At 36.6% G+C, this 19,962-nt stretch overlaps 1 protein-coding gene across 1 annotated transcript; it reads right to left on the bottom strand.

Annotated features, from left to right (window-relative positions):
- Window positions 1-2,169: 2,169 nt before the first annotated feature.
- Window positions 2,170-3,194, bottom strand: LOC137388460 (uncharacterized). The gene is made up of 3 exons (XM_068074946.1): window positions 3,105-3,194; window positions 2,618-2,831; window positions 2,170-2,357 (listed from the first exon to the last, which is right to left on the bottom strand). Exons 1-3 carry the CDS (start codon window positions 3,192-3,194, stop codon window positions 2,170-2,172), a joined length of 492 nt encoding a protein of 163 aa, XP_067931047.1.
- Between the last annotated feature and the right edge of the window lie 16,768 nt (window positions 3,195-19,962).

Below are 19,962 nucleotides of genomic sequence, written 5' to 3'. Positions count from 1 at the left end.
ATTCGTCATAATGTCTAACGAGCCACATTGTGTTTGTGCAGCTGGCAAGCTGAGAAGCACCTTTTTTCTTGGCCAAGAGCAAAGAAAAGACCAGACCTTCACTGGGTGTGGAGCAACTGGGTGAAGCTGGATGTGACAAACTTTATTTATTCGCCTGCTTACTCTTACCTTTGTTTTCGCCATTTCAAAGACGACATGTTTTCTAACCTGTTTGCATACTCCACATGTCACCAAAGTACGCGAGTAATTTATTTTATGAACTACTTGTATTAGTAGTAGTAACTCGGGTTATTTTCTAGCATTCTCCTACTACTACTGTATTAATCTATATTTAATATTACAATATTAATGTCATTTAATTGTAATATGATATTATTAGTATTTTATCGTCTTAATTACGTGTATTATTCTTATTATAATAACAAAACTAATTCATTCTGCATATCTATCTGTAAAACGTAATATATTAATCTATAATTGATAAAATAATGTTATAAGTTTCACGATTAATTTTGCCAAATTTCTTAACACCACTCACTTATAGATATGTTATATAAAATAGTTATTGTCATTTTCTGGTATCATCATTAATAGCATATTAATGTTGTTAGATGATTATTATTAGTATTAGATGAAGAGTTTGTGCCAACCACTGAAGACTGGGAAGAGTTTGAGTGCTATGTTGGCCAGCGTCAAACGCTCTCCAATTACATTTAAGATAGAGCTGAACTTAACCAAACTTGACAAAATATAAAGAATATCCATAGAGTTATTACTCACATTTTTATGTTTACAATATCATATATCATAATAATAATATCCTAATATATAAGGTTTTGTAAAATCTGTGTCATGATTGTATGGCTATATATTTATTCTTTTTCTGATCAAGCAAATATGATATAATAACAGGAAATGATGTTGTACAAATCTTATTGCAAGTCAACTATTATGTTGCGATTTCAGACTCGGATCCTCATTCAAAGAGGAAAAAATAGTAGTAAGTGTGACAGCACTCCACCGACTATTTCACTGTCACGCCTGCACCCTCCCCTGCTCATTCACGATGGTGTGAGAAGGTGGATGGGTAGAGTTCAAGGTTACATGTGCCTCCTGTCACCAATCGTACACTTGGAAAACAACTGCCAGGGTGAACAGAGCTCACGTCATCAAACCCCTGCTGGCAGCTGCATCACTCTTTTTTGGCGGATGCCTTACGCAAAACCTCCGTTTTCTGTCACCCCTGAACATCGCGATACCAAGTCATAGCGTTTGCCTCTATTAACAAAAAGAATACTAAAATGGTGTGAGTGTTAATATTTACCCATAAACTTGGAAAATCTGAGTAAAAGCTTGGCACACTAATTGAATAACGACATTTAGAAACAATTTTTTTTTGAAATTAAAATATGTCATCCTTCAAGCGAAATATATTATAATTTAAAATTCTGATTTTTCATCATAATATAGCACAAAAACGGGGAAGAGGATTCTACATTCTTACACTAATGATAATGATACAAATTAATCTTGTATAATGAAGTTTTACAATGTTTTACAGTGTATTCCTGAGCAGTACACCCTGCATAACGAGGGATTCATGGCAGCAATCGATTGGGAGCTTGACTTGGCAGGTGATGGTAGATGCGATAGTCCGGGGCATTGCGCACTATACGGGGCCTACACTATGATAGATCAGAGCTGCGGTTTAATAGTCGGCGACCATCTTGTCAAAGTAAAACTTTGACAGTTTTTACTTCACAGCCTGACAAAAACCCAAACTTTTTAGTAGTTATCAATACATAAACATGAAGTTGCTGATCTAGCTAAATAATTCATTCAAATAATGTGAAAGTGATTGTTGGTCGTAACTTTCTTTACTTTGCAGTCAACGGAGACCACCAGCTTTAACGCCATGGAGCTGGAAGGCTTCAAGCGATGCCAGTCCAATCTAATTTCCCACGGCCTGAGAGTGAGGTCCATTACAACGGATGTTGTTACAGAGGTTGTGTGCATACCGTAAGCTTGTGTTTTGGCTTATGCCGCAAATTCGTCGCGGTGAGCGGCGGCCTCTACCTGCCTGCTTGGTGTCTAAGATTCAGGCTCTTTTCCCACCAACGGATGATGAAGAAGAGTTTGCAGACTATGTGTTCAAGGGCTTCTGCTATGCTAGTCTGCAAACTCTTTTTCATCATCCGTAGGTGGGAAAAGAGCCCGAATCTTAGACACCAAGCAAGCAGGTAGAGGCCGTCGCTCACCGCGACGAATTTGCGGCATAAGCCAAAACACAAGATTGCGGTATGCACATAACCTTTTTCGAGCATTTGGCGATGGCTCTCCAAATGGGAATAGATTATCTACCAAAACAATTATTGAACAACAATAATTGCTGATCATCAAAATAATCTCGATCTTTATATAATAAAATCACAAAACTAATACACTCTCTACTGTAGTAAGTGTACAAGCCAAATATAATAGTTCTCCTTGTGTTCCACGAGTTCAGAATATGTGTGTTCAACCGATGCATTAAATGTGTAACACAAGAATTGTAGATAATGCTTGACACATTAGCATAGCTTTGGTGTTGTTGGCTTTAAATGAAAATCCAACTCACTATGATGTCGCAGGTAACTATTCCACCTCAACTCAAAGGGTCCAGGCGCCACAAGTTCATCCACACTAGGATGCATACACAGGCATTCATGCTCCCCGCGGTCATGGAGACAATGCACAAACTCAGCATCATGGCAGCACAAACATTCAGGAAAAGATGGCATGTCTTGACAGCGCTTGCAGACACACCACTCTGTAGCAGGTGGTATTAACTCCTAAAGAAATGAACAGATATGTCTATGCAACCATAGCTAATACATCAGGTCGATGTTATCCAACAGTATATCAGTGCAGCACTAGACTTAAATATTAAAATTGTTAATGTTGTCATTCGAAAAAAATCTGTAATTATTTTTTCGCAATATGAAGCAATAATTATCATCACTAAAATCATATATATATAATAATATTCGTTCTATCATTCTCTAGCTAAAACTATTACTACTAGCTAGCTTGGCACATAAGAGCTGGCTAGTGGCGGTGCTTACTTGCTGGGAGGGTTGAATCTGTTGAGGATCTTCTTCAGTTAGAGCATCAGACTCGAAACGCCAGGGTCTTAACTCTTCATAATTTGACATTTTTTATGATCGCAACTCGGACAAGTACACGCACGTTGAATTGTCGGACGGAATGGCCAAGCTGAAACTGTAACGTAGCAAGCATCTATATTTGATACGGGGTCTTAGGTAAAACCCGAAGTGTTTGTCCTAAACTATTGCTACGGTAAGTTTTATATTGAGCTTTTTATTGGCCTTTCAATTCACGCGAGAACATCACGTGACAAGACATTAACCAAACTACATGGATACGTCATCAAAATCAAAAGATTCCAATCTACGGCAGCTTTTCATTTTTGAGCTTTTAAGAGCTTGTAATCACATTTTCACATATTTGGCACCTACAACACAACCGAGTAAGACATGGCAAATTTTTTGATACCAAATAACTGTAATGGCCAAGAACTTTGTTGCAAGTCAACCTTTAAGCAGTTTTATCACAGCCATCGCTCCCACCATATACTGTACATATTTTTTGCGAGTGCAAACGATAAACTATTTATATTTATAAATATCAAAGTTTGTGTGTGTATATGCGTGTATGTTTGTGCATGTGTGTGCATCCTTTGGTATGTCCGGCTTTAGCTATTAAATTCTTGGGACGAACAATCCGTATCGCAAAAGATCTGATCTCGGAACCTCCCAATCACCAGGCAACTGCCTTACCAATTTAGCTACGCGACATTGGGGGATCCATTGGGTGATATATGTCACTATGTGGGTGAAAATACACAACTGCATTACCTTTCATTGTTTATTAGCCATTTTTAATACTTGTGCAATGCCAAACATTCTGCTAGTATTTTCATCATATTTTTTTGCTCAGTCTATAAACTAGTTAATTAATACAGTGAGCCATCGAGTTAGAAAGTCTCTGTTAGAAAATATTTTTTGCCTTACTAAAAGGAACACAATAGTTTTTTGTTCTCGCCATACAAGGACAAATTTTTTTGACTTTTTTCTGCCATTCAATATCAACAACAATTTGTTTTAAAATAAAAAAAATTGGTAGTCGGTGTACTGATTACGACAAAATAACCAAAATGCCATTTGGCAAAATCCCTTCCACAATGTCTGAAAGAAATACGACGCGCGCTATCTCAGTTCAGCGTTATTTGTGGTAAATTATAGTAAAAAATTAACCCAAACAGATAAATGATAAACTTTTGGCCTATGAAAAAGTTGAAGTTTAGTTAAATACATATTAAAAATTAGTTTCAACTATGCGTATATTAATTAAATTCATTCAAGTTAAATTTAACATTCATGTTATACATCTATGTCAAAGGTAAAAACTTCCCACTGCACATAAAGGACTTATTACATCTCTCTCTCTCTCTCACCGAGCAAAAACATGTAGTATAAGAATACGGATATTTGATGTTACATTTTCTTGCAGATCATAATCACTGAATACACTAAAATTACTGTAAGCAACTATAGTTACTAAGGTTAAAATATTGTTTTGCTACTAATTTTAATATGTACAGTATGCATATAAATCTTTGATGATTTTCACCATGGTGTGCTTGCATTAGATAATTACTATGGGTTTCTATAATACTCTATATGACATTTTAGCTTTAAGATGCCAACACTGAAACAAATTAAAATTATACAATTGTATACCAAATAGCGTTTCAATGTAATTGTAACAAAACATATTTTATCTAGCCACTAATTGCTAATAATTATTTTACATTCACATACCTTTACAATTGTTTAACTTTCCTCTTAATTAATTTCAACTGCAGAAAATACTCTTTTCATAATATGAAATTTAAAAAACACTGTGTTTCAAAAAGTTTGAAAACCTTTAGTTGCACTTTTTAAAAAATTTTTTAAACTGCGCTAAATAATTTTTTTATGAGATAAAGTTTGTAAGTTAAAATGGTAACTGTTGTTATATGTTAAACAAAATAAAATTTTCTATGCAAAGACTTTGTATTGTCCAGAAACGCCAGACATTCACCTAGCACATTAGAAAAGTTTTTTTGATGATGAGTTTAGGATTCTAGTGAACAAAATAGAATTTTCCATATCTCAATTAAAGCATGGTTTGATTTGTATAAAAATAAAATAAACTTATGTGCTATTTATAACCAAACCAAGGATAGCATCACAGCTTTTAGCAGCAGTATTATTGCATTATAAAAGGTTGACTTGCAACAAAATTCACATTACAGTTATTTGGTATCAAAAGATTCGCCATGTCTTACTCTGTTGTGTGGTAGGTGCCAAATATGTGGAAATGCGATTAAAAGCTCTTAAAAGCTCAAAAACAAAAAGCCGCCTTAGATTGGAATCTCCTGATTTCGATGACGTATTCGCGGATTTTGGTTATTGTCTTGTCACGTGATGTTCTCGCTTGAATTGAAAGGCGAGGCAATCAATACAAAGCTCAATATCAAACTTATCGTAGCAATAGTTTATGACAAACACTTCGGGTTTTACCTACGACCCCATATCAAATATAGATGCTCACTACTATACAGTTTCAGCTCGGGCATTCCGTCCGACATTCAACATACGCGTACATGTCCGAGTTGCGATCATAAAAAAATGTCAAATTCTGAAGAGTTAAGACCCTGGCGTTTCGAGCCTGATGCTTTATCTGAAGAAAATCCTTAACAGAATCAAACCTCCCAGCAAGTAAGCACCGCCACTAGCCAGCTCTTATGTGCCAAGCTAGCTAGTAGTAATAGTTTTAGCTTGAGAGTGATAGAACAAATATTATTATTATATACATGTATATGATTTTAATGATGATAATTATCGCTTCATATTGCGAAAAAATAATTACAGAATTTTCTCGAATGACAACATTAACAATTTTAATATTTAAATCTAGTGCTGCACTGATATACTGTTGGATAACATCAACCTGATGTATTAGCTATAGTTGCATAGACATATCTGTTAATTTCATTAGGAGCTAATACCATCGGCTACAGAGTAGTGTGTCTGCAAGCGCTGTCAAGACATGCCATCTCTTCCTGAATGTTTGTGCTGCCATGATGCTGAGTTTGCGCATCGTCTCCATGACCGCGGGGAGCATGAATGCCTGTGTATGCATCCTGGTGTGGACGAACTTGTGGTGCCTCGCCCCTTGAGTTGGGGTGGAATAGTTACCTGCGATATCATAGTGAGTTGGATTTTATTGTTATGTTCCTGTATGAATAATAGCACAAGATGTGGTTTATTCACTCTCATAGTATGTATTGCACTGTTGCCTTCCAGACCTAGTTTATATAAGCCTGAGCTATGGCTATGTAATAAATAGCTAAACAAAAGCATTACTTGTATTAGAATATTTAGCTATATTAGAATAGATAGCGCAAAGTTAGCTTGACTTAAGCTTTATGATGGCAATCTAACACCTCCTCACTAGTCTGGAGACAATATGAACAGACGAAACGTTACGGATAAAATTCTGTTTGCTGTCTCCTTTTAGATGATCTAGGTGGATTATCTGGTTTATAATCACTGTGTAGAGGATGTCTAGGATTTGGTCTCTTTGGTTGATGCACTGGTTCTTCGGGAGGTACAGGGATAGGTAGCCTGTCAATATTTTTATCTGATGTTTGAAATATATCTCCAGGGTGTAGGTCTTCTTCTGTGCTAAATATAGGTTGTAGTTGTTCTACATGTCTCCTCCATGTAGGTCCGCGTGGTCATACTGTAAAATTAACACTTCGCTGGCCATAGACTTTAGTCACTAATGCTGGAACCCATCGAGGCTGATTAGATCTTCTAGGGCCACAGTATAACGCATAGCATGGATCTCCAACTTGATAGCTGTGAATCTTGTTTACTGTGTCATTCAGAAGCTGTGTATTTTTAGATTGTTTTCCTTGAGCCGAATGGACTGTTGATGGAATAGTTGTGTCAATTTTGCATCGGATTTGCCTTCCATGTAGCAGTTGGCTTGGTGAATATCCAGTCTCTAAATGTGTTCTTCTATAATGCATCAGGAATTCTAATAATGCTGCATTAGGTGGTAGGGTAGACTTCCTCAAAGCTTGTTTAAACGATTGCACCATTCTCTCAGCAGCTCCATTTGTTGCAGGATGATAAGGAGCTCCTGAAAAATGTGTAATTCCTCTTTCTTTGCACTACTGTTGAAATTCTTCTGATTTAAAGGTAGTAGCATTGTCTGTAACTAATGTGTGTGGATAGCCAAAGTGTGAAAAATTTGTTCTAAAAAATCAGTAGTTGATTTTGCCGATATAGAACTGGTCCTGTGAATGCAAGGATATTTAGTGTAAGCATCTGTGAGAACTAGCCAGCTACTTCCCATAAAGTTGATAGCATGATCTAAGTGTAAACGACTCCATGGTTTCTCTGGTAGCATCCACGGATGTACAGGATACTTTGAAGGTAGTCTCTGATTTTCAGCACACGATGTACACAACTTGCTTGTCTCCGCAATGTCAGCATCCATTTTAGGCCAGTATACTGCTGTGCGTGCTAGCTGCTTCATCCTTTGTATCCCAAAATGTCCGAGATGCAATATCTTCAGTACTTCTTTTTGTAAGCTGGTAGGAATTACTACTCTGTTTCCATAGAGTAGACAACCATTACACACAGATAATGAGTTTTCTGACTTTTTAAATTCTTTGATTTCAGAAGTAGCTGAAGTTGCTTCCTCTCGATGTGGCCATCCTTCTGTTGTATATCTCATGACTGTAGAGATAACAATGTCTTTAGAAGATTCCTTGACTAGTACTCCTGGATCTGTAGGGTTAAGTTGAGCTCCAAAAGTTTTAATAGTGCAAATGATGTCTACGTCAGCATTGCCTTCCTCTCTGTCAAACTCAACATCTGGTCCAACAGGTAGCCGACTAAGAACATCTGCATTCCCATGTTTGTTAGTATTTCTATATTCAATTTCATATTCATATTGACTAAGTAAGAAAGCCCTTCTTGCTAATCGGTTAGCAGCAAGTGCAGGAGTTCCTTTGTTAGGTGCAAACATAGATGTCAATGCTCGATGGTCAGTAACGATGGTGAATTTTCTGCCATAGAGAAATTGGTGAAACTTCTTCAACGCAATTATGATAGCTAGTGCCTCTTTTTGAATCTGACCATATTTTCTTTGAATCGCAGTCAATGTTTTAGAAGCATGCATAATAGGTCTTTCACTATTATCCTCATATCTGTGAAATAAGACAGCTCCAATTCCTTTTTCGGAAGCATCATATGCTATTCCTATAGGCAGCTTTGAGTTGAAATGTGTAAGAACTGTGTCAGCAGTTGTTTAAGTTGAAGAAAACTGGTTTCCTGTTCTGCACTCCACTTCCATTGCACATTTTTTTTAGTTAGCTGAAGTAATGGTTCTGTAATTGTTGATAGGTTAGGTAGGAATTTCCTGTAGAACTTTACTGATCCAAGGAATGAACGTAAACTGTTTATGTTAGTAGGTGCAGGCCTCTGTTTAACAGCATCTGCTTTTAGTCCTTTAGAAATTATTTTTGCTGAAAGGTTATGACCAAGATATTCTACCGAGGCTTGAGCAAAATGGCATTTTTCTTTACGACATCGTAAACCTTTCTCATTTAGTCTTGCAAGTAGTTGTCGCAAATTCTGTAAATGACTTGTAGCATCAGTACCACTAACCAGTATATCATCTAAATATACAGCTACCCCTGATAGAACAGCTGTCAATTGTTCCATTATCTCCTGAAAATATTCAGGTGCTGAATTGATTCCAAACGGAAGTCTCATCTGTAGCAGTACTCCTTTTTGAGTGCTAAGAGCAAGCTTTTTCTGACTGTTTGATCCCAGGGGGATTTGGTTGTAAGCATCAGCTAGATCAATTTTAGTATATCCGTATCCTCCTCTTAACTTGTTCATCAGATCTTCGGGTAAAGGTATAGGCTGTCGGTGAGTCTCTAATTGTGAATTGACTTTTTGCGAGTAGTCTCCACATACTCTGATCGATTTTTGATGACTGTTAGAAAGTTGCGCTTTCCTGACCGGAACTACAGGCGTACCATATTGATTAAACTGTACTGGTTTCCAAATTCCTCTTTAAAATCCAGTTTCGTAGGCTAGATTTAATTCATCTTGAAAAGCAAATGGCACAGGTCGACCTTTGTGAAACACTGGTTTTGCATCTGCTTTGAATCTTATTTCTAGCTCGTAATCCTTTAGACAGCCTAGATCGTTGTTAAATAGATCAGGAAATTCATTGCAGAGTTGCTCGCAAGATTGTTGTAAACTTTTGTCAGCTGTTTCTTGGTCTACTACTTTATAAGTCGTAGTAGTTTGTTGACTGAGCAGGTTGTCCATTGATATCCCCAATAATTTGATTGCTCCTCTTCCTATCAGGTTGAGATTTGGAACCCGGCTAACTACGAAGTTTAAAGCAATACGATTTCCCTTTACGGTTTTAGTATTCAGCTGGCACTGGCCAATTACTTCAATCGGATGTTTTGAAGCAGATTCGTAGTTTGTCGTTGTTGTAGAGAGTACAGGTTATCCAAGTTTACCCTAGACTTCCTCAGTGATGAAGTTGTCACAGGCTCCTGTATCTAACTACATTTCTACGATCTGTTCCTCTATCTCAATACTCTTTTGAAGTTGTTCCATATGTATTCTTCGAATAGTTTTAAGTTGTTGTTTTGCTGTAGATTTTTGTGCTTTAAGCCTTTTATTAGTAGTTGCTTTTCTTTTTCGGCCGGCAACTCCTAGATGTCCTAACTTCTGGCAAAAATTACATGTAGCAGATCTGTATGGACATTCCTTAGCAGTATGTGTAGTTTATTGCATCTGTAGCAATTGAAAGTTGTCTGTCTTGCTTCTTTGTAGTCTGAAGTTCCTGTTGGTGTCTTAGTTCTATGATCTGGTTGTACCTTGTTGACTTTTTGTTGCCCTCCATATACGGTTTCCTTGGCTATCTTGGCTGCATCCTCTGTTTCTGTCGCAATTTCAATAGCTCTTCTAAAAGATAGCTGAGTTTCTTTTACTTTGAACAGTGCTTTGAGCACTGCTTCATTATTTACTGAGCAGACAAACCGTGTTCTCATAGCTTCATCTAATGGATCATCAATATTAGAAAAGTCACATGTGGTCGCTTCCTGTCTAATTCTATTCGCTAATTCATGAATAGTTTCTCCAGGTTTCTTTTTCACAGTACTCCCGAATTTATAACGCTCGCGTACTAAAAATCGTGTGGGATCATAAAAGTACAATATGATCCCACACAATTTTTAGTACGCGAGCGTTATAAATTCGGGAGTACTGTGAAAAAAAAACCTGGAGAAACTATTCATGAATTAGCGAATAGAATTAGACAGGAAGCGACCACATGCGACTTTTCTAATATTGATGATCCATTAGATGAAGCTATGAGAACACGGTTTGTCTGCTCAGTAAATAATGAAGCAGTGCTCAAAGCACTGTTGTTGTACAACAGAAGTACAATAAAGAAGTTAAAATACAATAAGAAGTTATCTATTTCCTCCATGGTAACTTCATTTATAAGTTTTGGAGTCTCCAGTTGGCCAGCCATGTTGCTGATCTGTTTGTAGAGAACAAGTGACGGATTAATTAAGAACACGTTAGCTTTTCTCTCTTCAGGTATTGAGTGAGCTGCTAAAAAAGTGTCATATCGATTCATGTAATCAGTCAATAGTTCGGTAGCTGGATCATACTCTGAAAACTTGGGTAAGGCTGCCGATGGTACTAGCTTAGCTGCTGTCTCGGTTTGACCTTTCACTAGTAGTTCCATGAGTTTCCTATTTTCTTCTAGATAAGCTTGTTGTTGTTCTTGATGAGCTGTAATTACTTCAATTAACTTATCCACATCCGAAAACATACTTGTATACACTGAGAATGCTGTATAGGTTCCGGGTTATGTTCTTGTAAGAATCTCAGTTATACTGCTCAAGAATAACCCGTCCTTGTCGCCAACAACTTCTGTTATGTTCCTGTATGAATAATAGCACAAGATGTGGCTTATTTACTCTCATAGAATGTATTGCACTGTTGCCTTCCAGACCTAGTTTATATAAGCCTGAGCTATGGCTATGTAATAAATAGCTAAACAAAAGCATTACTTGTATTAGAATATTTAGCTATATTAGAATAGATTGCGCAAAGTTAGCTTGACTTAAGCTTTATGATGGCAATCTAACATTCATTTAATGCCAACAACACCAAAGCTATGCTAATGTGTCAAGCATTATCTACAATTCTTGTGTTACACATTTAATGCATCGGTTGAACACACATATTCTGAACTCGTGGAACGCAAGGAGAACTGTTATATTTGGCTTGTACACTTACTACAGTATTAGTGTGTATTAGTTTTATAATTTTATTATATAAAGATCGAGATTATTTTGATGATCAGCAATTATTGTTGTTCAATAAATGTTTTGGTAGATAATCTATTCCCATTTGGAGAGCCATCGCCAAATGCTCGGAAAAGGTTGTGTGCATACCGCAATCTTGTGTTTTGGCTTATGCCGCAAATTCGTCGCGGTGAGCGACGGCCTCTACCTGATTGCTTGGTGTCTAAGATTCGGGCTCTTTTCCCACCAACGGATGATGAAGAAGAGTTTGCAGACTATGTCTTCAAGGGCTTCTGCTATGGCGATGAAGAAACTCAACGACTTTGGTAAGCGGTGAAACCGATATGCATTCCTCTATGTATTTGTTTTTATTTTATAAAATCAGTAATGGCAGATTTATGCACATTAATCATGTGATTTTAAATATGGAAGCAATGTAACAGCAATTTACTAACAAAAATTAGTTTGTTAGCTACATGGTGTGTAGTCACCATGTGGCTTAGCCTGAATAAAAGTAAAATATCAAAATGACAATGCAATAAAAATGAGTACCACCTATGATATAGAGTAGATCCAGAATTCTCAATCAAAGTCGTTGAGTCTCTTCATCCCCATAGCAAAAGCCCTTGAACACATAGTCTGCAAACTCTTCTTCATCATCTGTTGGTGGGAAAAGAGCCCGAATCTTAGACACCAAGCAGGCAGGTAGAGGCCGCCGCTCACCGCGACAAATTTGCGGCATAAGCCAAAACACAAGCTTGCGGTATGCACACAACCTCTGTAACAACATCCGTTGTAATGGACCTCACTCTCAGGCCATGGAAAATTAGATCGGACTGGCATCGCTTGAAGCCTTCCAGCTCCATGGCGTTAAAGCTGGTGGTCTCCGTTGACTGCAAAGTAAAGAAAGTTACGACCAACAATCACTTTCACATTATTTTAATAAATTATTTAGCTAAATCAGCAACTTCATGTTTACGTATTGATAACTACTAAAAAATTTGGGTCTTTTTAGGCTGTGAAGTAAAAACTATCAAAGTTTTACCTTGACAAGATGGCTGCCGACTATTAAACCGCAGCTCTGATCCATCATAGTGTAGGCCCCGTATAGTGCGCAATGCCCCGGACAATCGCATCTACCGTCACCTGCCAAATCAAGCTCCCAATCGATTGCTGCCATCAATCCCTTGTTATGCAGGGTGTACTGCTCAGCAATACACTGTAAAATATTGTAAAACTTCGTTATACAAGATTAATTTGTATCATTATCATTAGTCTAAGAATGTAGAATCCTCTTCCCCGTTTTTGTGCTATATTATGATGAAGAATCAGAATTTTAAATTATAATATATTTCGCTTGAAGAATGAAATATTTTCACTTCAAGAAAAAAATTGTTTCTAAATGTCGTTATTCAATTAGTGTGCCAAGCTTTTACTCACATTTTCCAGGTTTATGGGTAAATATTAACACTCACACCGTGTAAGTATTCTCTTTGTTGGTAGAGGCAAACGCTGTGGCTTGGTATCGCGATGTTCAGGGGCGACAGAAAACGGAGGTTCTGCGTAAGGCATCCGCCAGAAAAGAGTGATGCAGCTGCCAGCAGGGGGTTGGTGACGTGAGCTCTGTTCACCCTGGCAGTTGTTTTCCAAGTGTACGATTGGTGACAGGAGGCACATGTAACCTTGAACTCTATCCATCTGCCTTCTCGCACCATCATGAATGAGCAGGGGAGGGCTCAGTCGTAGCAGTGAAATAGTCGCTGAAGTGCTGTCACACTTACTATTATTTTCTCCACATTGAAGGAGGATTCGGGTCTGAAATCACAACACAATAGTTGACTTGCAATAAGATTTGTACAACATCATTTCCTGTTATTATATCATATTTGCTTGATAAGAAAAAGAATAAATTTATAGCCATGCAATCATGACACAGATTTTACAAAACCTTGTCAGAATCCATGGTATTGTAAACATAAAAATGTGAGTAATAACTCTATGGATATTCTTTATATTTTGTAAAGTTTGGTTAAGTTCAGCTCTATCTGACATGTAATTGGAGAGCGTTTGACGCTGGCCAACATAGCACTCAAACTCTTCCTAGTCTTCAGTGGTTGGCACAAACTCTTCATCATCTAATACTAATAATAATAATCTAATAATATTAATATGCTATTAACGATAATACCAGAAAATGACAATAACTATTTTATATAACATATCTATAAGTGAGTGAGGTTAAGAAATTTGGCGAAATTAATCGTGAAACATAACATTATTTTATCAATTATAGATAAATATATTACGTTTTACAGATAGATATGCAGTATGAATTAGTTTTGTTATTATAATAAAATAATACACGTAATTAAAAAGATAAAATACTAATAATATCATATTACAATTAAATGACATTAATATTGTAATATTAAATATAGATTAATACAGTAGTATTAGGAGAATACTAGGAAATAATCCGAGTTACTACTACTAATACAAGTGGTTCATAAAGTAAATTACTCACGTGTTTTGGTGACATATGGAGTATGCAAAAAGGTTAGAAAACATGTCGTCTTTGAAATGGCGAAAACAAAGGTAAAAGTAAGCAGGCGAATAAATAAAGTTTGTCACATCCAGCTTCACCCAGTTGCTCCACGCCCGGTGAAGGTCTGGTCTTTTCTATGCTCTTGGACAAGAAAAAAGGTGCTTCTCAGCTTGCCAGCTGCACAAACACGATGTGGCGTGTTAGAGATTATGGCGAATTGAAATTAACAAGTTTAATACGAGAAAGCGTATCTGTTGTTTGCGATAGATCAAACTTGAACTGAAACTAACATTATCTGATCATGTGACTTACGATTCCCGCCATATGGCGCGAACACCTTATACAGCATTTTTCGACCATCATAGCGGACCAAAAGGCTCATCATTTTTATCAGAGGATGATAAGCAATAGTTCAAGCTAAGTTTAAAAAATTAAACATATTTTTATGCTATGTTTTGAGATATCAGTGCTCAAAGTTGCAGCATTACGATGCCGATAAAATAGACGCGTAAGAACAATAGACATGGTTTTTATTGCAAGCGTGAAGTATATTTGTGAAAATAGTTCGACGAATAAGGATGCATGAAAGTGTAAACATAAACCATCTGGCACACATACATCACACTTTAGCCATTTTTGAAAACGAATCCAAACTAGGGCGGTCTCGTGTCGCTGCGATTTTCTGTTCGTTTTTGAGCTTTTAAGAGCTTTTAATCACATTCCCACATATTTGACACCTACTACACAACAGAGTAAGACATGGCGAATCTTTTGATACCAAATAACTGTAATGCGAATTTTGTTGCAAGTCAACCTTAAAGCTTTTACAATTTATGTAGGTATGATGTGGCGAATAGCGAATCCAATATGTTGACCACACACATGGACTCACAAAACATAGGTTGCTTATTATAGCAAAGCACGTTTGCATCTTTGCTTGGCTGGTCTAGCTTGCAAAATTTTTAAAACACTAGAAATATTAGAGCAGTAAGTTTTATGGATCTTTGCTAAATACACTTTTACAAAATACTGTGTAAGCAGCATTAAAATGCATTTTGGAGTAAAATCAACATCATGTAAAAAAAAGACCAAGTAAAGCAAATCTACATTTGAGTTCTACGTAGGTAAAACTACAGAAAAGTTACCACAACATAATGTATGTAAGATTATTATGCCACAGTTAGTAAACAGGTCACTAGTGTAAACATATATGTCACCTTTAGTGCTACCTAATACTAGACCTGCCCAAAGAACACATGCACTTCTTAAACCTTCATTAAAATTCCTAAAATGCAGTGCTCATTTGGTTACAACATGTGTTTTTTTATGCTGGTAAATTATTTAAAGTCTTTGTACAGAAAAGCTACTGTTGCCAAATCAGACAACCAAACAAAACTACCCCAGCTCTCATACACTGTAGTTACTCTTGCAACTTGTAAAAAATGATTGCTTTTCTATGTCTTACAAATTGAGTTTGCTACTAGCTTGCTGTGATGCTAAACAAAGATTGGCTAGACTTGTTGTTTCAAGTCATTCATCATAGGCTAAAGGTAAAGATCAGTGGCAAAAGTAACTTGAGCTGCATTCGTGCTGAAAGCTAACTTTGGGAATCTAATTACCAATTGGGAAAAAATTAATTGCCGAAGGGTATAAAAATGATTCACTATAAGTAAAAAGTTTGGAAAATCTTTAGATGATTATAAACAATCTTTATTGCTACGGTAGGTTGCATAAGATACATTATATTCAATAGAAAACAAGTATTTTAAAAATATACTTTCAGTCCTCAAATGTTGCCTTTCTGGCTTCTGTTGGTAAACCCTTTTAGAGTTTAGGAAGGATGGCAATTTTTACTGGTCACAGAAATTCCATCTATGTTAGGCAGTCATTAGTATCTTTCAAACTTGAAAAACCTTTTTCTAAAATATTTTTAACAATAATAAAATATGGCTATTCTCCACTATAAGCAACTAACCTGAGGCAGCCTGGAGAAGTGTTATTTTTCTGTCACTAATGACAGAAATTTGATCTCTTTTATATACAGCAGCAGCTTGAGGCTCTTTTACCACTTCACATTCCCAGGCTATATTACCAGTGTTGATGTTGATTCTGAAGACAAGGGATCTGTTGAACACTGTGACTATTACGGAATCACAACTCACAGGGCAAACTGATGATGCAATACCTGATAACTGTTGATGTTTAATTGGTTTCACTAAATCTCCAGTTAGAGTGTATACCGCCAGTTGAGTGCTGTTCGTGTCAGGTACAACAATTTGTTCTGATAAAATAGCTGGTCTGCAGCGATGACATCCTGTAGTCTGGCGAAATTCCCTGATTAGCATCCCTGACAAATCATAGACTTTGATTCTGTTGTAAGTTGCTGTTTCATGAACGTAAAGCTTATCCTCATGTGCTGTTATACCATATGGCCAACGATTCTTACCACACAATATGAGTGTCTTACAGCTTGTGAAATCATTTTCGATAACACCAATACTTCCGTTTTGTAGTCCAAGATAGTATTTACCATTATAATAACAAAGGGAATGACAAAAGCTGCCAATTTTTAACGATTTTACTAAAGAGAGCGACGTAGGCAATACATCTTCACTACCAATAACAATGTCATGTGCCGCCTTAATCCGTGCCTCAATAGTCCGACCCTGACCTGGAAGAAAAATGAATTCCAAAATCAATAGTTACCAGAAAATACAGCATTTTCTTTTCTGATCAATGCTTCTATACATATACATATATAAATATATCTATAAATATATATATCTTTTTTGTAGTCCAACCACGTCTGATGAGAGCATCGCATGAAAAAAATTTGTGACACTATTACTAAAAGTTTACTTTATTCTTAATATGTTTTGCTATCATACATACATACATATATATATATATATATATATATATATATATATACTAGCCGTTGGGGTAATTAAAAAATCTGTGGACAGAAATTGATTTGTATTTAAGTAAATAAGTGTGTATTTGTCTCTGTAAAAAATAAAAATGTTTGTACATATGCTGTATAATTGCTCATAAAAACTGATGCTGAATGAATAATACATAAATAAATTAAAAATGCAAAACCGTAAAAGTCATATTAGCCTACTTGGTAAAAATGTGATTAACATACAATATACACTTAGATCTAAAACAGTGTTTGTAAATACAAGGCTTTCTCACTCATCTTGTTTTGTTGTTCCACTCTAGTGATTCACCTATTATTACACATGTGGGCGCTGTGTGCTCACTGGCAGCATGTTTGTATAGTCTTTGTGTAATAACCGATGACCATAGGCATGAGAGTGCTTATCCTGATGTCATCGTTCAAATTTGAAAACAATAATTAAAAATAGGTTAAAAGAGTCTTTTTTGTACTAAAACAAAAAGAAAATCTGAATCACGCTTCCAATTGCGTACCAGTTGCAAAAGTTTTTAGTAAGCTGTTTTTGTTTATTTTTGCTTGTTTACAAGATTACCAAAGGTATATAAGAGGCAGCACTTCGAGATTTTTCAGATAGTATAACACAAACTTTGCCAGAAGAACCACGAATCTTCTACTTCAACATTTAAAAACTGACTATATGCAGTAAACATAGTTTTATTATATTTGATCATCATTAGCGGAAGACCATATTCTACGCTCAGCTTGATCTGTTACAGAGAGCACAAGGTATGTTTTCTGTTGCATCATTATATTATAGCCTTTTAAAACCATTATATGTCAATTTTTATAAAGGATTAAACCTTTGTAAGGCTTTGTTTCACCTATATTACGTATATCTTGTGTCAGTAGAATATCTATCTTGGACTTTAACCTTCAATTCATGAATTACACAACATGAATGTTCACACTAGTATTTGGATTTCATATTATTTTTTGTATTAGCCAATGCATGTTTCGTTAAGTGGGATAACATGCTATTAACAGAAATGTTAACTTTTCGAACAAATATTATGAATTAGTATTGCCTTCTGGATTATACATCTGGTCTGTGTGAGCTTTTATTATATTATTAGTAGCGGTAGTAGGATTATTAGTGCTGCAAAAAAGACCGTTGTTTGTAAAGTTTAGCCATAGAATTATTGTTTAAACTGCTCTATAAATGTTGCAGTTTTTACGATGAGAACTGCGTGAGATGAAATAAAGTGCCATCAGTCATAACCACTTTTCCTTGTAACGGGTTAACGCTACAGTGTTTGCGTAGGTTCACTGTAAATCTTATCGTAGACAGACGTTCTGAGGGTAGTTTTGTCAAAACTAAGATTGATGTGGCTTCTGATGTTATTAACATGTAATAAAATTTGACATTCTAACTTTCAAACTACATATCATTAGAGAAGTATTTTGTGTAATTGAAATAAATTAAGAGAGAAAATAAAAACAAATGTAACAGTTTTCAAACTTTGTCAAACAACTGTAAATTTAAAACTTCATATCATGAGAAAAAGGTCTTGTACAGGAGAACTAAATAAAAAATAAATACAATAACTGTAAAGGTTTTCAAACTACTGTGAGTTTAAAATTTCATAATTATTATTCGATATTCAATACGATATTTCTAATGTTACGTTTGGCATGACATAAATGAAGAGTGTATTGTAATAAAACCAAAAGTTAGAGAATGACTACACAAAGTGCAAAAAGTGCACTTTGGAAGCGCAAACAGTCTACTCTAAACTAAAAATGCAAAAACAAACTACAGTTTAACACAAATGACAACAAACTGAAAATCTAGCTACAAGTTTCTACTATTATGAAAAAAAATTAACGAGGGACAGTCATTGCCGATCTCTAGTATTGCAGTAAAAAGCCCTAGTTCCATTGCTGTCTTCAATCTCAATGAAAAAATTTATTGCGTCGACGACTTTCTTGCCGCCACGATTAATGTGTAGTGGCAATAGCACTCCTGGCTGTCCATCTGACTGGTTTTGACACCACAAGCAATAAATCACGCATAAATTGTGGTCAATATTTATTATCTAATTATAAATAGTGGTTTATTAACAAAATAAACAAATTGGCTATAAAAATGCCTTACGTAAATGTAGGCTTAGCATTACATGGCCATGTCAATATGGCATTACCATGGACACTAATTGACATGTTGATATATCGCGCAGCTCTATGTTATAGTGTAAAGGTTTTGTGCCACCCTTACTTTCTTTCACTAATACAAGACTCGGTGCATGAGTTTATACATATACTTCTGCTTAGTTCATAAGAGTACAAGAACCATCAAGCACAGGCAATGAATAAGGACCAGAGCAGCTCTGCTCTCTAGCACAAATGTTCAGGCTTGTATAGCGGGTAGGCCCCGCCACTTGTTCCACTTGGTAAGGCTTGACTCGGCTTGGCTCTACCCAGCTCGGCTTGGCTCTGACTGGCTTAACTCTCACCTCGTTATTTTGCCTGACTGACAACAGCCCGGCTCGGCTTAGCTCAGCCCTAGGCTCAGCTCTCAGTGGATCACATTCCACAACACTCTCCCCTCCATTGGTGACAATGGTCTCCAATCTAGACATTGGGGGAGAGCTTATGGTAGCCACCTGGCAGACCTCCTCTCCTGTCAGTGTTCTTTCTAGGTCCTCTGCATCCATGTCTAAGGCAGCTGCTCCTGGGCGGATCGTGTCAGCCTCGGTTGCCGCTTTCTTCCATTCCTGATCTCTCTTGGGTGCTGCCACACCTACTGGCTTCGGTGCATTCAGTGCTGCTTAGCTTCTTTCAAGCTCCTGGTGACCGAAGCCAACAGTTCTGGTAAAGACGCATCACACACGTTATCCAGGTTCTCCAGCAAACTGAGGGCATCCGGAGTGAGCGAGTGCTCCAACAGGAAAGCCCAGGTAGCGGCCAGGAGGGCCGTTTGGCTGTCTTCTTTTTCCGCCTCTGAACTGTTTGCCGGCAGCCCCATCGAGTAACACACTCCAT

Source organism: Watersipora subatra, chromosome 2 (assembly GCF_963576615.1).
Source record: "Watersipora subatra chromosome 2, tzWatSuba1.1, whole genome shotgun sequence".
In the NCBI taxonomy this organism is placed as follows: Eukaryota; Metazoa; Bryozoa; class Gymnolaemata; order Cheilostomatida; family Watersiporidae; genus Watersipora; species Watersipora subatra.
The sequence above is the reverse complement of the archived record's forward strand: the minus strand, read 5'-3'. Positions and strand labels throughout refer to the sequence as shown.